General features: G+C 42.1%; 1 protein-coding gene across 2 annotated transcripts in view; it reads right to left on the bottom strand.

The window, feature by feature from the left end:
- Positions 1–18,275, bottom strand: part of CDAN1 (codanin 1) — a 31,432-nt gene that overhangs the window by 2,309 nt on the left and 10,848 nt on the right. The window contains exons 8-27 of one of the 2 annotated variants that reach the window (XM_062635673.1): positions 17,867–17,976; positions 17,088–17,177; positions 16,002–16,077; positions 14,736–14,944; positions 13,862–13,976; positions 12,931–13,074; positions 12,089–12,255; positions 11,547–11,628; positions 10,831–10,920; positions 9,962–10,016; positions 8,830–8,963; positions 7,709–7,812; positions 6,081–6,230; positions 5,570–5,633; positions 5,012–5,090; positions 3,888–4,045; positions 2,792–2,899; positions 2,353–2,416; positions 969–1,171; positions 175–282 (exon numbers count right to left, since the gene is read on the bottom strand). In XM_062635673.1, coding sequence (XP_062491657.1) covers positions 175–282; positions 969–1,171; positions 2,353–2,416; positions 2,792–2,899; positions 3,888–4,045; positions 5,012–5,090; positions 5,570–5,633; positions 6,081–6,230; positions 7,709–7,812; positions 8,830–8,963; positions 9,962–10,016; positions 10,831–10,920; positions 11,547–11,628; positions 12,089–12,255; positions 12,931–13,074; positions 13,862–13,976; positions 14,736–14,944; positions 16,002–16,077; positions 17,088–17,177; positions 17,867–17,976 — 2,310 coding nt within the window. Of the gene's footprint in view, positions 1–174; positions 283–968; positions 1,172–2,352; positions 2,417–2,436; positions 2,561–2,791; positions 2,900–3,887; positions 4,046–5,011; positions 5,091–5,569; positions 5,634–6,080; positions 6,231–7,708; positions 7,813–8,829; positions 8,964–9,961; positions 10,017–10,830; positions 10,921–11,546; positions 11,629–12,088; positions 12,256–12,930; positions 13,075–13,861; positions 13,977–14,735; positions 14,945–16,001; positions 16,078–17,087; positions 17,178–17,866; positions 17,977–18,275 lie in introns of those variants that run through there. The other variant, XM_062635675.1, reaches the window with a different exon arrangement.

Here is an 18,275-nt window from a genome sequence, read left to right as displayed (position 1 = left end):
CCAAGCACTAGTAACAGAAACAAGGCTGTTGGAAGCTAGTCCTGCTGCTGCATTAAGCAGAAACTATAGACAGGGAAGGTTATGGGCTTCATCTACACAGAACTACAAGGGTCGACTGTCCATGTAGCTTTACTTTTTATTTCACTTATTGTTCACACACATCTCATTACTTACTGAGGGCCAAGGGAGCTCTTTGAGGCTACGCAAGCAACTTTCTATTTCACTGCTTCTCATTAGTTCATGTTCTACAAGACCACGAAGCATGAAAAGGAACAAATCCCACTGCAGAAGAGAAAAAATATCAACAACTCAAAAAGAAATAGATTTTGTGTTCATTTCTTTATCCCTATACAATTCATGTTTTCCTGTGTGGATCAGGATGTGGAGAAAAGGAACAAAAAGATAAAGCACATTATTTATGTGGGTACGGCAGTGAAGGACACCAAAAAGCAACATCCAAAATGAGTGCAAAATCCCACAAGTTCATACATCTCTTCATACCATAAAGTCTCCAAATTTCTAATTCTTGGTTTCCAAACACAACAAGTAATTACTTGTTGTGTGTTCAGGAACAGCTTGAAATGTTCTTTACTTCCCTTCTGAAATAAGCTGGTTTTACCCTGCAATGAGCCAGGGCAATTTTCAGATTCATAGTTGGGGATCTCGTAAGATAACACTCTATCAGCCCCCAACGTCCCCAGCCAAATGGGCCGTATTGCCATTTGTTCATTAAACTGCTCCTTCCTGACAACCCCCCAGACAGGTATCAAACACTAACAAGTTGTGTGCAGCCCTCTCTTCCTCTGCCCCTGCAAAACCAACATCAGATAGCAGCTGACCAAATCCTGCTGGCCTCATTCACACACGGCATCAGTTAACAATGAGGGCAGGCTCATGCAGAACTCCTGCATGAACATATGAGACCAGACTGCATAACTGGCACCTCCACAGACTGGAATAAGCTTTACCTCTCGTTGTTTAACTTCTGCAAGGTAACCAATGTTCTTCTTGCTGAACATCAGCTGCACAGGAACAGGTGTCCCAAAGTCCTCCTTCCAGACAGAAAGCAGGAGTTTTAGAAGGCCATAGGTGGGATTATTCTTCACACACAGCCTCTCAGAGGTCTTCTCTGGGGATTTGATCCTGAGACGCAGAGGGACACGATCTGAAACTAGAGACAGAAGAAAAGTGAACTTCTATAGCTGCATGTTTTCCTTTTATAGTCATCATCTTGGTCCAACAGCACATTTTGCAGAGCTGGCATCACTGAAGTAGTAACTCTCAGTGAGTGTAAACGAGGAAACATGAGAGGAATGGAGTTTAGAAACACAGAAAATTATGGGCTTTGAAACTATATAAACAAGTGCTACATAGGAAGAGATTCATATTACTCAGATAAAGAATACCATTTGGTTGACATATAGCCCAAGTCTTGAAGGTGACTGACTAAATAAAAGTCAGACATTTAATAAAAAAAGGACCCAGGTGTTACTCCAAAGGAGAGTAACACAATAAGACAACATTTAAATCCATAAACAAATTAAATAGTTGTTGACTGTACGTAAAGTTGTATACAAAGGAAACTGAAGCTGAACATTGTTTAACTGCAGCTAAACATAAAGAGAAGACACCAGATCCTCCTTGGTACAGTCTGACGGAATGAGGCAGGTTTATACTGCTGCCCCCCAGAATGAAATGTCACAATATTCAGATGTGAACTGCTTTCTGAAAGAATGAACCACATATAAAACTTCTTAGGGAGGTTCTAACCCCAGAAAATTAGAAGGTTGCTCAGAGGGAAAAGACCTGCATCCAGATCACTAGCTCCCATTGAGAAAAATACTGTGTTTAACACACTAGAGCAAGGGGGAGAGAAAGAAACAAAACAAAAAAGGTACCCCACAAAAATGCTCACAGAAGTCACAATACACAGAAAACAAGCTACTTCCATTCCTAAAAAAGCCATAAAAACGTAGATAACAGGCCTTTACTTTAGGGAAAAAAAAACCAAACCCAAACCCGGAGTCATAACTTTTCGGAGACAGAAATACTGGAAAGCATATCACATATTTAAATGAAGATATCAATAAATAAAATAAATAAAACCCAATGGAGATGTGAATAAGGACACCAGATCTGAAGGATGGTTAGTCACATATGATGCTGTTTTGCAGAAGCTGGAAAGGAGGAAGAGCAACCACCCGAACTGACAGAAAAAACTCTGCAAACTATATAACACCAAAGAGAATCAAACATCTGTGAGTTCTAAATAATGAAATCTCTGACCCCAAGGATTTAAGAGAACTGTAATAACAGATTTGAGTCTTAAATAGCTTATCATGACTGACTTACCCAGCAAAGAAGCCAACTCAACCGTGCATTTTGCCAGCTGCTGCTCTGATGTGGGACACATGAACTGGAAAACACAAAACACAGTTGTACCGTTGTCCTCATACTGCAGACTGGACAAAACAGGGCTTCACAAGGGATAAAAATATCAGAGAAGAACAGGCAATTTACAGCAAGAGGCACAGAGCTGTAATCAGGAGGCCATTAAAGACTGAAAAGACAAGAAAAGATCAGATATGAAAAGAGGATCCACAAAAGGATAATTTTAAGTAAGAAGCAAATCTACACAGTATGAAAAAATGCAGTGTAACTTTGTCCCATTGACAAAAACCATTCCACTGAACTCAACTGTAAGGCAAGGCAAAGTAACAAGTTTACAGGTACGAACACAGCTCAAGGTGGGCCAAGGGGATGTTTTTGTTGCTTTTTGTACTACTTCTACCTTTCTGCATCGAAGCGTCTGACTCAATCGTCCCAGCAAGCACTCCAGCCAGATGCAGTCGATCACTTCACCCTCATCCCGTGGGCCCACAGCAACACAGAGCACATCCTTGATGAAAGAAGACAGCAGTAATTTACGTATTAGCATCCTGCACTTCCACAAACATAATCTTTGGAGGTGAGGGTGACGGAACACTGGAACAGGCTGCCCAGGGAGGTTGTGGAGTCTCCTTCCCTGGAGACATTCAAAGCCCGCCTGGACACATTCCTGTGTAACATTATCTAGGTGTTCCTGCTCTGGCAGGGGGATTGGACTAGATGATCTTTTGAGGTCCCTTCCAATCTCCAGCATACTGTGATACTGTGACAGAGCAGTTCATAGATTTTACACTTGTGTTTACACACTTCACACACTAGTTCTTGTGTCCCCACAAAAAAAGAATTGCTTGGATCTAAGGCTGAAATGAAGACCACACCATTACCTTCTTTTTATGATATTCTGATTCTCCTTAGTTACAGCTGAATAAAGGTGCAGATGCAGATTGGCAAAAATCTGTCAGATTTGTAGATTCATCTGACGCTTAATTCAGTGTCAGATTCCTAGTGGGTAAGATGGGACAGTCTATCAAACTCTACAGAACTGAAAGGACCAACAGGAAACACTCTAAATAGAGGCCAGGAGGCTCTCCATAAAATGAGCAGGTCTGCAAAAAAAGTGGCTACTTTGATATGCTGACTCTTTAGCACAGAGTTGTACACAACCCTCACCACACTATGGTTTCAATGATACCCAGATCAAAGAAGCCACTGCCATGCTACCAGGAGTCTTGTATGTGAGATAGTACTCCTGACCAGGGAACTCTGATCTTCAGAGACAGCAAACAGGGAGATGAAAAAGAGACCTTTCCATTGTGCTTCCTAAATGCTCATCACAACCATTTCCTTAGAACCAGAACATCCCCCTAAAAAAATCAAAAAAATGCACACACAGAAAAACCCACACAAACAAACAAAAACCTCCAAAAAAACCCCAAACATACACCAATGTGAAAAATAAAAATGGATTTAGGGCAAGGTGGGAATTGAACACTATGAACCTTAATCTCGTTGATGATCTGGGAGGGAAACGGAGCACAGTGCTGACAGCCTGCAGGGCAGTCCCTTCTCAACTCCAGAGCATCCTCGCTGGGCAAGGGAATTCCTGGGACTTTCAGCATTCTGTTGAAGGTTGCCTTCACTTCTCTTTTGATTAGTGCTACAAAGAACAGGGAACAAATCCTGTTTACTTCAGCTTTTCTCTCCAGCAAGGCAGACTATTATTAGCCTCTTGTTCTGAGGGCCATGGTGGATGAGGAAAGGACAGTTTATACTTTCAAATCCCTCCTACTCCGAGTTCCTGTTATATTTAATGGACAGAGCAGGGGTGGAGAGAGAACCTTAACTCACAGCTATAGAAAGCAGCCACCATTACCACAAGGTACCACTGGCAACTCATCTCATTTGACATCAAAATACTTCATCAGGTTTACTGAACACAGTAGTGAAGCCAGGAAGCGATGTCAAAGCAGAAAGCTGAATCAGTGTGATCATACCAGTTCAACCACTGTGCCCATGGAAGCCGTATGTTTTCTACCAAAAATAAGTTTTGACCAGCATCCAAAACACTAAACTCCTGCTGCTGCAAACGGTGCTGCATATCCCTCCCCAGATTCTTGGCACAACCTCCTAAAAGAATGGGTTTTCAGAGATTCTGAAGAGTTGCCAGAGCACTATTACAGAGTAGGACTGTAGTTGCCTTCAGCCTGCAGAAGACACACCCAGTCCAAGAGGAGCTGCTTGTACAGAAGATTTGAGAAGCATTCTGTGCATGTGGACCAGCTGTCTCTATCATACATCTGAAGTGCTGAGACAACTTCAGCCTAGATGACATTTTCAGAATCAGCTTTCCACAGCATTCATTCTCACCATCCTATGAGCCTCCATAACTAAGAATCACTTACATGGTGCCAAGCCTGAAAAATCCCTGAAGAAGGTTCTTGGAGCTAGAAATCATTCCTCTTATTCCTAAACAAGGAGGGACAGAGCAACTGCATGCTTCCCACTACAAGAAAAATGAGTGGGACCAAGTACTTTATAACACTGGAATAAATTCTACCCTTGATCTCAAAAAGGGAGCACAAGACACAGGTTAGAAGCCTCAACTGAGGGTAAAGAGACTCACCTGCAATGTTAGCAGAAAGCCAGCCACAGGCTTTCTCAGTAGCCAGATCCACTGCAATGTCTTCCGCGCAACTTAAAACCTTTACAGGGAGGATAACAAGCAATAGGAGATTTACCACCAGCCACACCACTACAGTCAGTGAGAAGTCAGAGAGAAGTCTAGATGGGAAAAAATGCTTAATTTTGGCATGCAACATTTAAACAGGGCATCACCACCTCTATGGGAACTGCTACTCTGAGCAACAGGACTGACCCATTTTGATTTCCTGAACCTCATCAACCCTACACAAACCCCACCAACTCTTGGTGAAGTTGATACTAAAACAAAAGCATTATCCTTGCAAAGTAATGTAATTTATACACCATTCAACAATTAGCTATTGGCTAGAGCATCACTTCAGCCAGAATATCCAAGGCAGCCTGGCAGAGGTGAGCTCTTCCTCTTATTAATGAGGTATCAATGATTCCATTGTCTTAAGTCATTAAGGGATAAGTGAAGTAGCAATGGGAGAAATAGTAATGACCCAGGCCTTTAGTAAGTTTTAGTGAGAATACATACTGCTGCAGATGTCTCTTCTGGCAACAACACCCTTATCGCCTCAGGACCTTTCTTTTTGCAAAATCTGCAAGGAAAGAAAGAAAAAGTGCCACAGTCAAAGTTCTTGGACAGCACTCAGAGGTTCATTAATGCAGCAACTTTCACACGCTCTCTTACAGTCAAAACCAGTTGGAAGACTGCAGTGAAACAAGTCAGACTAAAAGAACCAGACAACAATAGAGCAATTGTAAGCTACCAAGCTGCAATATTCAGTTTTCCAACGACAGGGAGATAAAAGAGCTGCAGTGGATGTCCATTTGGAGCTGGCTGCAGAGGGATACATAGCACCTTTATTCATTCCTACAGATACAGCATTAACTGGCTGGAGGCACAGCAGACAATCACCCCAAGAAGAGCAGAGGTCAGGGTTTATAATTATCAGACCCCGAGCAGGCCAAGCCAAATTAGGCTTACAGATTCTGTAGTGAGAAGAGAAGGGAAGGCACAAGTTTAAATAACTTTTCCTCCTTACTCTCTGCCTTTGATGAGTGCCTGGGCTCCTTCCTCATAGAGATGAGTGCACACCTCTTCAAGCAGCTTGTCATGATTGGCATCCTCCTCCTTCACTTTATCCTGCAACATGACTTCAGCCCTTTGAACCAACTCTGCTACCAGTGTTGCTCTGTAAAAATACGAGAACAATCTCACAGACTGAGATCAGTACAATCAATAGCAGTGCACACTGTTACCAACTGGTTTCCTCTATTTAGGAGGATACCCATCTCAGATGCAATACACTACTCTGCTAAGAAAGAATTAATTACACTACATTTAATCTCCTTGTTCTTTTTGTAAGGAAGAAGGCAACAATGAAGGTATGAAGATCAAAGAGTCAAAAGCCTTTAGGTTTTAATACAAACATATGTGGTTAGAGGTATCTTTTCTGGCAGCAATACCCTTATGCTCTCAGTGGATAGCAGTCAGAAGTTCAAAGATATCAACAGCAGCCCACTACCACCACCAACATTCCTTGTGGGCTGATACTGTTTAATGTCTTTAAGTTGGACAAAAGGACAGTACAAACTCTCAGCAAGTTTATGAGTGATATGCTTAGGCATGGGCTGCCATTCAGAAGGACTGAGAGGGCAGAGGAAGGGGCTGACAATGGGGTGATGACTGTCCATCTGTACAGGCTGGGGTCTACTGGCTATGGAGCAGCTCTGCAGGAAAGGATCTGTAGTTCCCAGCAGGCAAGCCAAATGAGTCAGCAGTGTCCAAAGAAGGCCAGCCTTAAACTAGGCTGATGTTTGCAACACCACAGCCAGCAAGTCAAGTGAAATTACTGCTTCCCTTGCCACTGCGAAGCTGCATCTGGAGTAATGTGTCCATCTTTGGGACACCAGTATGAGAAAACTACAGACAATTCGTGTGACTGAAGGAGAAACGAAAAAAAATCATTAGGTAGCTGGGATGCTGAAACACATGACCTACAAGGAGACTGGAGAAGACGGTTCCACTTGGCCTGGAGAAGAAAGGAAGGTGAAGGAAGGGTTACAGAGAAGACAGAACAAGAAACTCCCAGGAAGTGTGCAGCTAAAGGTTGACAGGCAACACACAAGCTGCCCACAAAGGAAATTCTGATAAGATAAAAGGAAGCAGTTTTCACAAAGCCTGGGAAAATTAAGCACTGGGACATGGTACGAAGAGGCTGCTGAGTCCCCATCAGATTTTCATGCCTCAAGTGGAAAAGGTGGCAAGCAACCTGATCTAACTTGAAAGCTGGCCTTGCTCTGAGCAGGAGTTTGGATCAGATGACCTCCAAAGGTCCCTTCTAATCCCAAGATTTTCCTATCATTAGCAAGAACATTCTGAAAGTAACATGAAAGAGCTGTCAAATCTCAAAATGCATTACTGTGTTCACATTCCAAATGTTCCACAGTCATACACCCGTCCTCTGCATCCTTTCACAATTCCCCTCTATGATGGCAATCACATGCTGCTGGACTTCACTATCACAGCCTTATACAGCCTTGGAGTTCTGTTATCCAGCATACTCTGAGGGAAGCTTTCCTTCACCCCCATAAACACAATTTTAAAGGATTAACTCTTTGCTTCATTAAAGTTACTTCTTAAGTTACAGAACAGATCACCAGCACTTACTTGATATGCTTAACACAGTTGGATCCCACCCTCTCTGCCACAAATTCAACTGTTCTGCGTAGGGAGGGAGGCTGGTTGTGGAAGAAGGCCTGTTCCAACTCTACCTGTTCAAAAGAAGAGTGCTAGAATGGAGTAAAAGACTCTACCCATATCCTCCTCTCCTCAACACAGGAATGGACAGAACTTCTATCTGGAATTGTGCTGAAAGGAACACAATTTCCCTAAGCTACAACCTTCTTCTACTGTAACATTCAACATCCCTGTCAAACATTTGTTCCCTAGTTCCTACTAACCATTTAACCCAAAGCTCATTATCAGGGTTTATGACACTAGAAAAGCAAACGCCTAGTAAAGGGAAGAATGGAAATGTTCTGACAGCACCTACGAGTAGTGAGTCACCACATAGGGTTTGTTTTTGGAAAGAAAGGATCTTCTTTTAATTACAGGCTGGTAATCCTTGTAGGGTCATACACAGTTCATTCTTTCAGTGAAGGCATGGCTACAATCTAACCAAAACAGAGTATCAGAAACATATTAACATTTTACATTAACCTTTGTTACCTTATTTCCAACTGGAGGCAAAAAAAGGATTTTTGAAGTTCACCATATACCATCCCTTTATCAGGCAGACAGAAATAGGTTAGTTGCTCCAATTGCAAGAATGCTCCACAGAAGCATAGAATGGTTTGGGTTGAAAGGGACCTTAAAGCACATCCAGTTCCAACCCCTCTGTAGAGGCAGGGACAGCTTCCACTAGACCAGGTTGCTCCAAGCCCCATCCAACCTGGCCTTGAACACTGCCAGGGATGGGGCAGCCACAGCCTCCCTGGTCAACCTGGGCCAGGGCCTCACCACCCTCACAGAGAAGAACTTCTGCCTAATATCTAATCTAAACCTCCCCTCTTTGAGTTTACTGAAAGATCTCAACACCCACATGGTATCCCAACCACATGACTATAAAAGAATGAGGAGTAAGGATACTTGACCGTTACACACAACATTCCCTGCTGCCTAGGCCCATGCTTTTCTTTCCCTGTCATTAGGACATCACTGTATACCCCACCCTCACACAAGCAGTTTCTCCTGACCTGCTTCCCCTTGTGATCCCCTGAGTTCATTACCTGCAGTTTCCGCTGTGTGACAGAAGCTTTGGGTGCCAAGGACTCTGCAGCTGTGGGAGTGATTTTCCTTATAAAGCCACCATTTTTTGCTCCACTACCAGCCACAAAAGAGGCAAGTAGTTTCCGCAGCTCCCCTGTACAGAAAAACATGCAAAAACAGTCACTGTCCCCATAGGCAAGGGAATAAACCAAAACTCATGAGAGATTTTCAAGTCGTCAGTCCTGATTCCAGAGCAGATTCCCTCTGCTTCAGTCAAAACAGAAGTTTCAGAAAAGCAGAGGGCCATTCCACACATTTAACCAGCAGAGCACAGCAAGGCAGGAGAGGCTCCCGAGACAGAACAGGAGGCTTCCGAAAAGCTCCCTGGCACATAGTAGGACTTGCTCAGAAGGATTAGGGAGCAGTCATTTCTATGCACCCCTTTCAGCATGGCAAGCAAGAACTGTAAAGTCCACAGGGACAACAAGGCAAGCAGAGTTACACACAATTCCAACAGGGTCAGGAGAAAGTATCTGGGAAAAAGCTTGAGGACACATTCAACCCCTAGATTTCATCATGCAGGTTTACCACAGTTTTCCTAACAGCTAAATCCCAAGAAGCAGAGCACCACCCCACCATCTGGGACTCTATTGTCTAGAGAAGGATTTCACCAGTGGCAGTCACATACCAGGAAAAAGATCTCAACCACCTGATAAAGCACCAGGGCATAAAAGAATTCTTTCCCTCTGCCCAACACCAGAAATATTCTTAAGGATCAAGGCATCCCTCACAATATAAACACCTCTCCCTATACCTAGGGGTGGAAAAGTTGTATGCTTACTTTTTATAATGCTTCCTTATAGTTTATGAGAGAATCAGTCTCCCTTTCCCTCTGCATTCAAGCTCTGTAGATCAACTACCCTGACTGTGTAGCCACCCTTCCCCAGCTTCTATTCACAGCTGCATGAGCTTCTGCAATACAACTGAAATACAACTACAAGGTTGATTCATGCACAACTGAGACCTGAAGTTGTGTGGAGGGGTAAGAAAGATGATCCAAGGACTCACAATGCCAAAAGACAAATAAAAAAATATTAATAAATATATACTAATATATTTTATTTCTTTAGCAAATATAAATAAAATACTCACCAAGATAGGGACAGCAGGTATAAAGTAACTGCTGATCCACCAAGGGTACAGAGTCCTGGTGAGAAAAGGAAGGAAATGCTGAAAGGACACAGCAGGAGACAGTCTTCAGCAAGTTGGAAATCCCAAATGCATGGAAGCAGGCAGGTTTCACAGCTGCCTTTCCATGAAAACAATAAAAATAACTGGATTCCAAATCCACAGTAAGATTAGGAACTTTGCAGCCCAAGTGTTCAGTCCAGCCCTGTAACACACAGTGAGTGCTCTCCATGCAGTTAGTGTAGCTGAACCTTTCCTTCTGACCACTGCCAAAGCCCAACTGGAAACTGATAGTTACAAAGTGGAACCAGGACTGCTGCCACAGCTGCTACTCATGAAAGAAAAACCTACCCATGGAGGAGAATAAATGCAACACATCTGCTATGCATTATACCTCCACAGGTGTCTCCATCACCCGGACTCACTCGAACTGCACTGTGGAGTAATGTCACCCCAGTATTACACAGCACAGCCAGAGGCACAGAGGAAAAGTAACTTCAGACCACATCCACATGGGCAGCGTTCACTCATGAGGGGGGGCAGTACCAAACCCAACAACAAAAAGCAATCCTCCACCATAACTGGGCACCTATTCTGCAAGCCATTGCAGCAGATGAGACAGCTCTGCCTGACAAAAGCCCCAGAGCTGTAACACACAGTTTACAATCCAGGATGCAACGCAATTGAGGTACTTGGACAAACATCCATTGTCCTATGTATGCTGAATGCAGCTGCATTGAAGTCAAGTTCCTGATAAAATCTGAAACTCCTGAAGACATGGTAGGTCCACCCTCATCAACAGATTGAGAGGACATGCTACTGCTCTAACTCACCAAAGCCTGAGCAGATGTCACAGTATTCATCATCAACTGCTCCTGCCTGGCATCAGTGGTAAAAAACAACTCTTCAGGGACTGATAGAACCTGAAACAAAACTCCCAGCAGTTACAACCCAAAAAGCAGTCAGTAACTTAACACCATTTCTGACAGAGAACAATAAAATCTTATCAACCTCCCGCCCACAAAAAAACAGCTAGTGCCCACTACCCTCTCTGCCCTAAGAAGAGTCTTTCCATAAAATTAAAGACTTAGTTTGATCACAATAACATAAGCCACCTTCCTTACCCTCACTTAGGGCATCTTGCACCTTTCCAAAAGGTTCCTGCTAAGCAGTTACCTTATTTCCAACTGGAGGCAAAAAAAGGATTTTTGAAGTTCACCATATACCATCCCTTTATCAGACAAAAATTCCCCAGTAATTCAAGGCTGCCAGCTAGCACTCCATCTTTGCACAAGAGCTTCCAATTCTAACAGCAATCAGCTGACAATTTAATTACAAGGATGCAGATTTGTAAGTACAGAATGTATTTCAGCAGCAATTACAATTCCTATTGGGAAGAAAATATATCTCGCTTCACAGAATTCCACTAAAGGAAAATAACTCTCCATTAGAATATAGAGGATTTTTTAATCCATTTAAATACTATTTTCTATTGAATTCTGTGTCCTGCTTTTTCTTTAGGGAAGAACTGTGTCCAGAAGGAGACTACCTGAAAAAGCCAACCCAGAACTGCAAGGATCAGCAGCTTGTTCAGGAAACTCATCTCCTTATCTTCAGAAAGGACCATTAACCTGCCAGGCAAGAGACAGTGTTAGATTTCAGTAGCTCTATTTTCATCACGAAAAGAATTCCCAAACCACTTTCTAATTATTCTATTTGTCACCATATACACATTCCTTATTTGTCTGCCTGACCAGTGGCTCATGTATATAAAAAGAAAACTAGGGCATTATTTAGTCATAGGAGACCCTGTAGGCTTAAGATCCAAATTCAAGGTTTTAAATTCACAGCTGCAAATGCAGAATGAGTGAACACGGATTTAAAGAATTTTGTTTACTTAATGAAAAAACACATATTTAAATTAAATATTAATCTCTTGAGTTTAGGATGTGCTCCCTTTGCAGCTTTCTGTAACTTAAAAGTAGTTCTCAAACTAGGGAGAGTGTGCATTCTCAAACACCAGGCACCTCAGCTAAGCAAGCAGACCTTCACAGGAAAGTTCTTAACAAGTATCCTTTCCCAGGCTCTTACCTGTATACCTGCAGCAAGAGACAAAATACTTTCCTGTAGTAATCAAGGAAAGGAGCAATATGATCCACAAGTGAAAGGTACTCCACAATCCAAGGAATAGTGAGGATGGAACGATGATCCTGAATAGATTGTCTCAGAAGCTTCAATACATCCAGTACAGGCAGGGTCTTAACGGACAACAGAAGTCAAAGCAGCAGCTTCAAGTTACCTTTTGATACTTAAAGGAAAACTTAATCTATATTTTGACTTTTCTTTCTAGGATTTCATCTTCTGTACAAATAAGAGGTGGCTTCTGGGCTAACGAAAACCAGGAACTGGTTTCTTTGTGCTTCTTTGCACATGAGCAGAGGTAAAAACCACACTATGATGGCAACCAGAGGTCCCACTGGGACTTTCAAAATAACAGCTATAAGTCTGACTACGTGCAAGTGGAGTCAAGGTCTAACCCCTGTCTCCTTGCACTCAGTATGACATACTGTGAGGAGATGGGTGTGAAACTAAACCAAAAACATTCTTGGTAGCTGGATTTTATGCTATAAATACAAGTCTTCTTAGCTAGGTCAGAGCTCTGGTATGACAAGCCCAGATTAGCAGAAATAACAGAAGGCTGAGTACTTCACCATCAATGCATTGTTCACTCTTTTCTAGCTTCCACAATCTCCTCTGTCCTTTGTTCCCAACCCCAGAATACGCAGTAGGGGCACAAAACAGTACAACATCATCACAGGAACCACAGGCTTGCTCTGAAAGGGCATAACTATTCAAAATCCACTCCTGGGATTAGAAAACCTGCTTGTCAAGCAGAAAGTCACACTGGATTTTTTAGAAGTTTGGTTTCTTACTTGGTTTCTCAAGGCTACTGCAGAGTCTTGCAAGTCTCTAGTTGGTTGCTCCACAGTGCGATATGGCAAGAAAACAAGAAAGCCCAGGAACTTGGCGAGGAGTCGCAGGCTTAACAGGACCACAGTGAAACGTTTCTTTTCATCCTGAAATGAAAACAAAACCAGCTGGGGCAAAGCAACTACCAACAGAAAACTTCCACTCCCTTCATGTAAAAGGACCACATACCTTCATCACTGCTTTTAATAAAGGTAAGTTTCCAAAATACATATTTATCAAGCATTTTAAATTGCTTCTGCCTCCACTGCTTCACTTTCAGCAAGAAGAAATTAATTCAAGAGCTTTCTAAAACAAGCAGCTGCTGAATCATATCTTCATATTAACAACTTTGGAGTAAATGAGACGGCAGAGAGCTAATCTCATGTTGCCTCCTTCATACCATTACTGCTGTGCGAGTCTTCATGAACCTTTGGCTGCTACTTTGGTAATAGGCTATAAGCTATAACACCTCTGACAGAGACAGATGAGTGAAGAAACAGATATAAACAGGGCTGACTACAAATCCATTCTAACTAAGATCTTCATACATGGAAAAGCAACAAGGAGCTATTGCACCTGAATGCAACAACTGGAGTCGCTACTTCATGGATCTAACACAGGGTACAAACGTCCTAAAAAGAGTCTCTTTCCAAACTATTGTGCATCATCTCTTATGACACAGTACTATGAAGCACCCTGAAGCATGCAAGTAAACAGCAAGGGGCTCAGACATCCATAACAAAGTTGCAAAGTTACGACAAAACTAAACGAAGCAGCTCTTGTAAATACAGCAGTAAAAACTCCAGGCAACTCACAATCAAGCCAGTAATTCTTCAGGTACTGGAACAGCTTGAGGAAATTCCTGCCAGACGCGTTTGTGAAAAACAAGCGTACCTGCTCATCCATATCTGCTTCCCCATCACTGTGCTCATGCTCCACCAGAGTAAGGCCATTCAGTTCAAGTATCTTCAGGCACAGACTATCCATCAGATGCTGATTGAACTGGTAACTTCAGTAGAAGATGAAGATGAGTCAGACTGGGTTGAAAACCTCAACTAACCTCAACTATCACTGCAAAATTTCACGCTTGTCTCCTGAGTTGTTACAAGCATCAGCACACATCCAGTGTAACAGGCTGACAGACAAGAAAGCAAAGGACAAGTCTAGTACTGGTTAACACCCCCTTCTTTTCCACTCTTATTTTGTACTTTTTTTAACAGATGCTATTTAGTAAGTCCCAGCATAAGGGTAATAATATGGATCTGTTGAAGCAGGAAGCGGTAAACTAACTGAAGATTTAAATCTCCCATAGATCACAACTCCTCCATGCTGTGGATTATGAAAAACTTATTAAACAAAACCATGAACCTTTATCCTGTAACTCCTTAGCTTCATGCACTATCACATAAGAAACACTTGGCCAGTCCAGGGCCCTTGTTAGGCAGCCTTGCATGCCTTGACACTGGGAAATACTGACGGCCTGTGACAAGATATTATGGTTTTACAGAAGGAATATGATTACCATATGGTCTAGCATAATGTAGCATACAAATACATTCCATGCCCCAGACACAACCTGCTTATTAACATGATCACCATGCGTGTCGGCCAAGAAGACCAGATGTGGTATTATGCAGCTTAAAAACATTTCTGCTATGCTTTGTCTAGGTTACACCATGCCCCAAGCTCTCCATACAACGCTCAACATGCTGATGTTCCCCACTTGCATGCACATTCCACAAAGCAAACAGCAGCCATGACAGCTAACCTTCCTGCACTGAGGATGAAGTCCCTGAAGAACTGCTGGCACCCTGGGAACGAAGGGGGTGGACATGGTCCTCTGATGCTCTGAGGAACAACAAATCTTTCCTGCAGCCTCTTCAGACGGCTCAGATTATCAGAACCAAGCATATTGAGGACATCCTGGTCTGGGGTGTCTCCCGAGCTTGCACCACCACCAACTGGACCTTTACACATCTTCAGGAGACAGAAAGAGTAGGGAAGCAGGGAATCTGTAATAAGGCATCATTTCACTTCATCTCTCACGCCACATATTCTCCCTTCTGCAAGACTTGGTTTTCAGAGTAATCCAAGCATGACCTTTTCAGGCAGCTCATGTACAGAAAATCTCTCTTCCACATGCTAAAACATGTTACCCACCTTGGCTATAAACAGGTGGCCTAGATGTCTTGATAGATGGAATTCTGACCCTATACATCTAACTCAGGCATATCTAGCAGGCTACACGTGGATATGTGCAGAGAACACATCACTGGCACAGTCTTTACGAACCACTCAGTAGGAAGATCTTTAGCTCAGCCTCCAAAGACTGTGTACTGCACTATACATTCCCACACTAGGTTTTTCTGGAGTTTCCACAGAGTTAAATAAAGTTAAAGATACGTCCTTCCCTCAAACATAAAGATACTACTAAAGGCTCAAAGAATCACTACATTGCAGTACTGTTTTATGTCTGCTTTGCTATCCAAAAGGAATTCACCAAGAAGCCAGCCATTTATAGAGAACACACTGATATCTATACTTCAGTCAGAAGCATCTTTTCTTTCTTCATTTCTTCAAGTTACAGTGAAGTCAGATGATGCTTGAAACTGGCCAAAAAGACCCTGCAAACTACAACAGCAATACTACATAAAAAAGAGGCTGTTGCAGTGTTACACAGGAAAAAACTCTTTGCAGGTAATACGCTCAATGTTTCTAATCAACATATCTGAGAACTGCATTGGATACATGTCAAAAGTAATAACCATGAAGAACGAATTCTTACAGCTTATGATGTGCTCAGCACACCTTATTCCTGATTTATGCCTGATTCACACAGAGGTCATTATTATTTATCACTGATTTGTATTTCTGGAAAAGGAAGGAAATTCCCATCCCAAAAATTTGGCTCTCCCAAAAATGTTTCAATAGGAAAATCTCAAAGAAACTTGCAAGACACAGTTTGTTTTGTCAGGTCAAGGGAGGATCAAATCAGCTTTGATGTGCATCTTCATTAAAAGAACAAGTAATTTACCTGGATAAGCTGTTTCTGAAAAAGCCTGGCAAAATGGCTGTGGTTGCAGGTTGCAGACAGGTGAGCCATCATGGCCCTGTGAAGGAAAATCACAAAAATGCTGACTGGATCTCTGTAGTACAAAAAGAAGTATTGGAACCTCAAACTATACCAAAAGCATAAAATAACTGCTTTTAAGAAAGTGTTCTCCAGAGGCCACTGCAAAAAGCAAGATCTTTATAACCAGGTTTCCCATTTGCTGACCATGGAAGCAAAAATTCTCACTGAGCAAACACAGGTCTGGAGTTAAACTGCTCTCTTCCCTTCCTGCAATAATGCTGTTATTTAGGAAGAAAATCAACTCATTCAGCTCCTATTCTCCCCTCTGCAGAGCAGTGAGTTGAGAGTTCACACATATGCAAGTAAGAAAACAACAACAGCAGTACTTCTGATGCCTAAAGAGAAAGAAAATTGCTCAGTTTAAGTTTGAGAAAGCCTTGAGCCCCACATGGACCTTGCTCTGCCCCTGCAGTGAAAGTCACCTACATACATGTAAATTGAGCAGGCTGATGGTTAAGATTAACACAGAAACGTGCAAGGCAACTGCTTCCAAGACCATATATACTCTATTCTGATAAAACAATAAATGAATAAATAAATTGGCTTAAACAGGAAAGAGTGACATTTATCTTATTTTCAGAGCCAATACACTAGATTCCTCTCAAATAATTAGAACTAAAAGCTTCTGAGAATATAATACACTTGTACATGGTTAAAAGAAGTGAGGCATTGGAAACATGAAACGCACAGTGCTCAGACCACAACATACTGGTTTTGAGAGTGGCTCTCTGTTGCTAGTCACAGAGAAGAGAGACAGAAAGAGATTGATCAAATTAGGCCCTTGCCATTTATGGCTTACTTCCTTAACAGAACAGTTAATACTTTTAAATTGGTACATGGACAGTATCTTCCAAGCAGCAACAGGTTCCTACAGATTAGTGCAGAAGATTGCAGGGAGAACATGGAACTTCAGAGGCCAAGTCCAGCATACTGCACCAGCAATTTAGCTACATTAAAGAGCTATATGAAGCTGCATAAGACTCCTACCTGATCTTGTTGCCCAAAACTCTTTCAAAGTCCCAGCCAGTTTTTTCATGGTTATCCTCCCATTCACGCAGCAGTTCATAAAATATATCCCTGTGAATCAAGATATTTAAGGGCATGAATTCCCACCCTTCAAAATCTGAAGTAAGAACAACTGAATATTCAATCACTCCTGAATTCCCCAGCAAGAATCTATCTCAGATTAAATAACTCAAGCCTCTAAGAACTCAGATACCTTTGCACAACTCAGTGTTAGTGGTACTTCAGCAAGTTTCCATTTCTCATGTCTCTGACAGCAAGTGCTTAAGCTTGTTATGGCCAAGCTCTGATGGAATGACCAAAACACCCATTACCAGACATGATGACTGAGAGTCAAGAAAGAATAAGCCACATGAAATTATACCTATGAGGAGAGAAAAAAGGACCAAGAAAACTTGCCATGCTCCCCTCACCCTGTTGCTGCAAGCACAGATAGAGGTGGCAGGAAGAATCAAAGCATACTAGATTTATATGCAGAAGCAACCCAGGAGGGTGACACTGTACTGGTATTTGCCATATGTCTCAATACTTCCTCAAGAATTTGACTGTTCTTTTCGAAAGACATTAAGCATTTAGCTCCTGCAGTCAATATGGACAGAGACTTCTTTTTTTTCTTAACTGAGGTGAAAATCAAAGTTTTTCTACTGCATATAGAATACATGAGACATTCTTAATATCCTTTGTTCACAGTCATGGAAAGATTATACCCTGTGAGAAATACAGTAGCAGTAGAAGAAATTTACCTTTGTTTCTTAAATATGTGAAATGCTCTGTCACTAGGAAAGTTGGAGCGATTGTCAGTTTCTGGCTGGAAGGAAACAGACTGCACAGAGCATGGCAGCAGGAGAGACACCTGTGAAAAATATAAAGGCAGCCATTAGACTAACATAAGTCTCTTAATTTATCCAACAATCTGAGACCTAGAAAAAGCACGGAAAAGACGTGATGAGGAAACCAAGTATCACTAGTTGAGCTGTTCAGACAATAGCCACATCCCAATTGCTAACTGCTAGTACACACCAACAGTTTTACAAGCTACATTACACTACAGCAGCAGAATGACACAACATTATGAGTGGAAGCATCTTGTCTAAGAAATTTCTGCACAACAGATTACAACTAATATAAATACAGCATAGGAAGAACGATCTG

Source organism: Pezoporus occidentalis, unplaced genomic scaffold, assembly GCF_034315485.1.
Source record: "Pezoporus occidentalis ecotype Australia unplaced genomic scaffold, CSIRO_AGI_Poc_V1 ctg46, whole genome shotgun sequence".
Classification (NCBI taxonomy): domain Eukaryota; kingdom Metazoa; phylum Chordata; class Aves; order Psittaciformes; family Psittacidae; genus Pezoporus; species Pezoporus occidentalis.
Note: the sequence above shows the minus strand (reverse complement) of the source record. Positions and strands in the feature narration are given on the sequence as shown.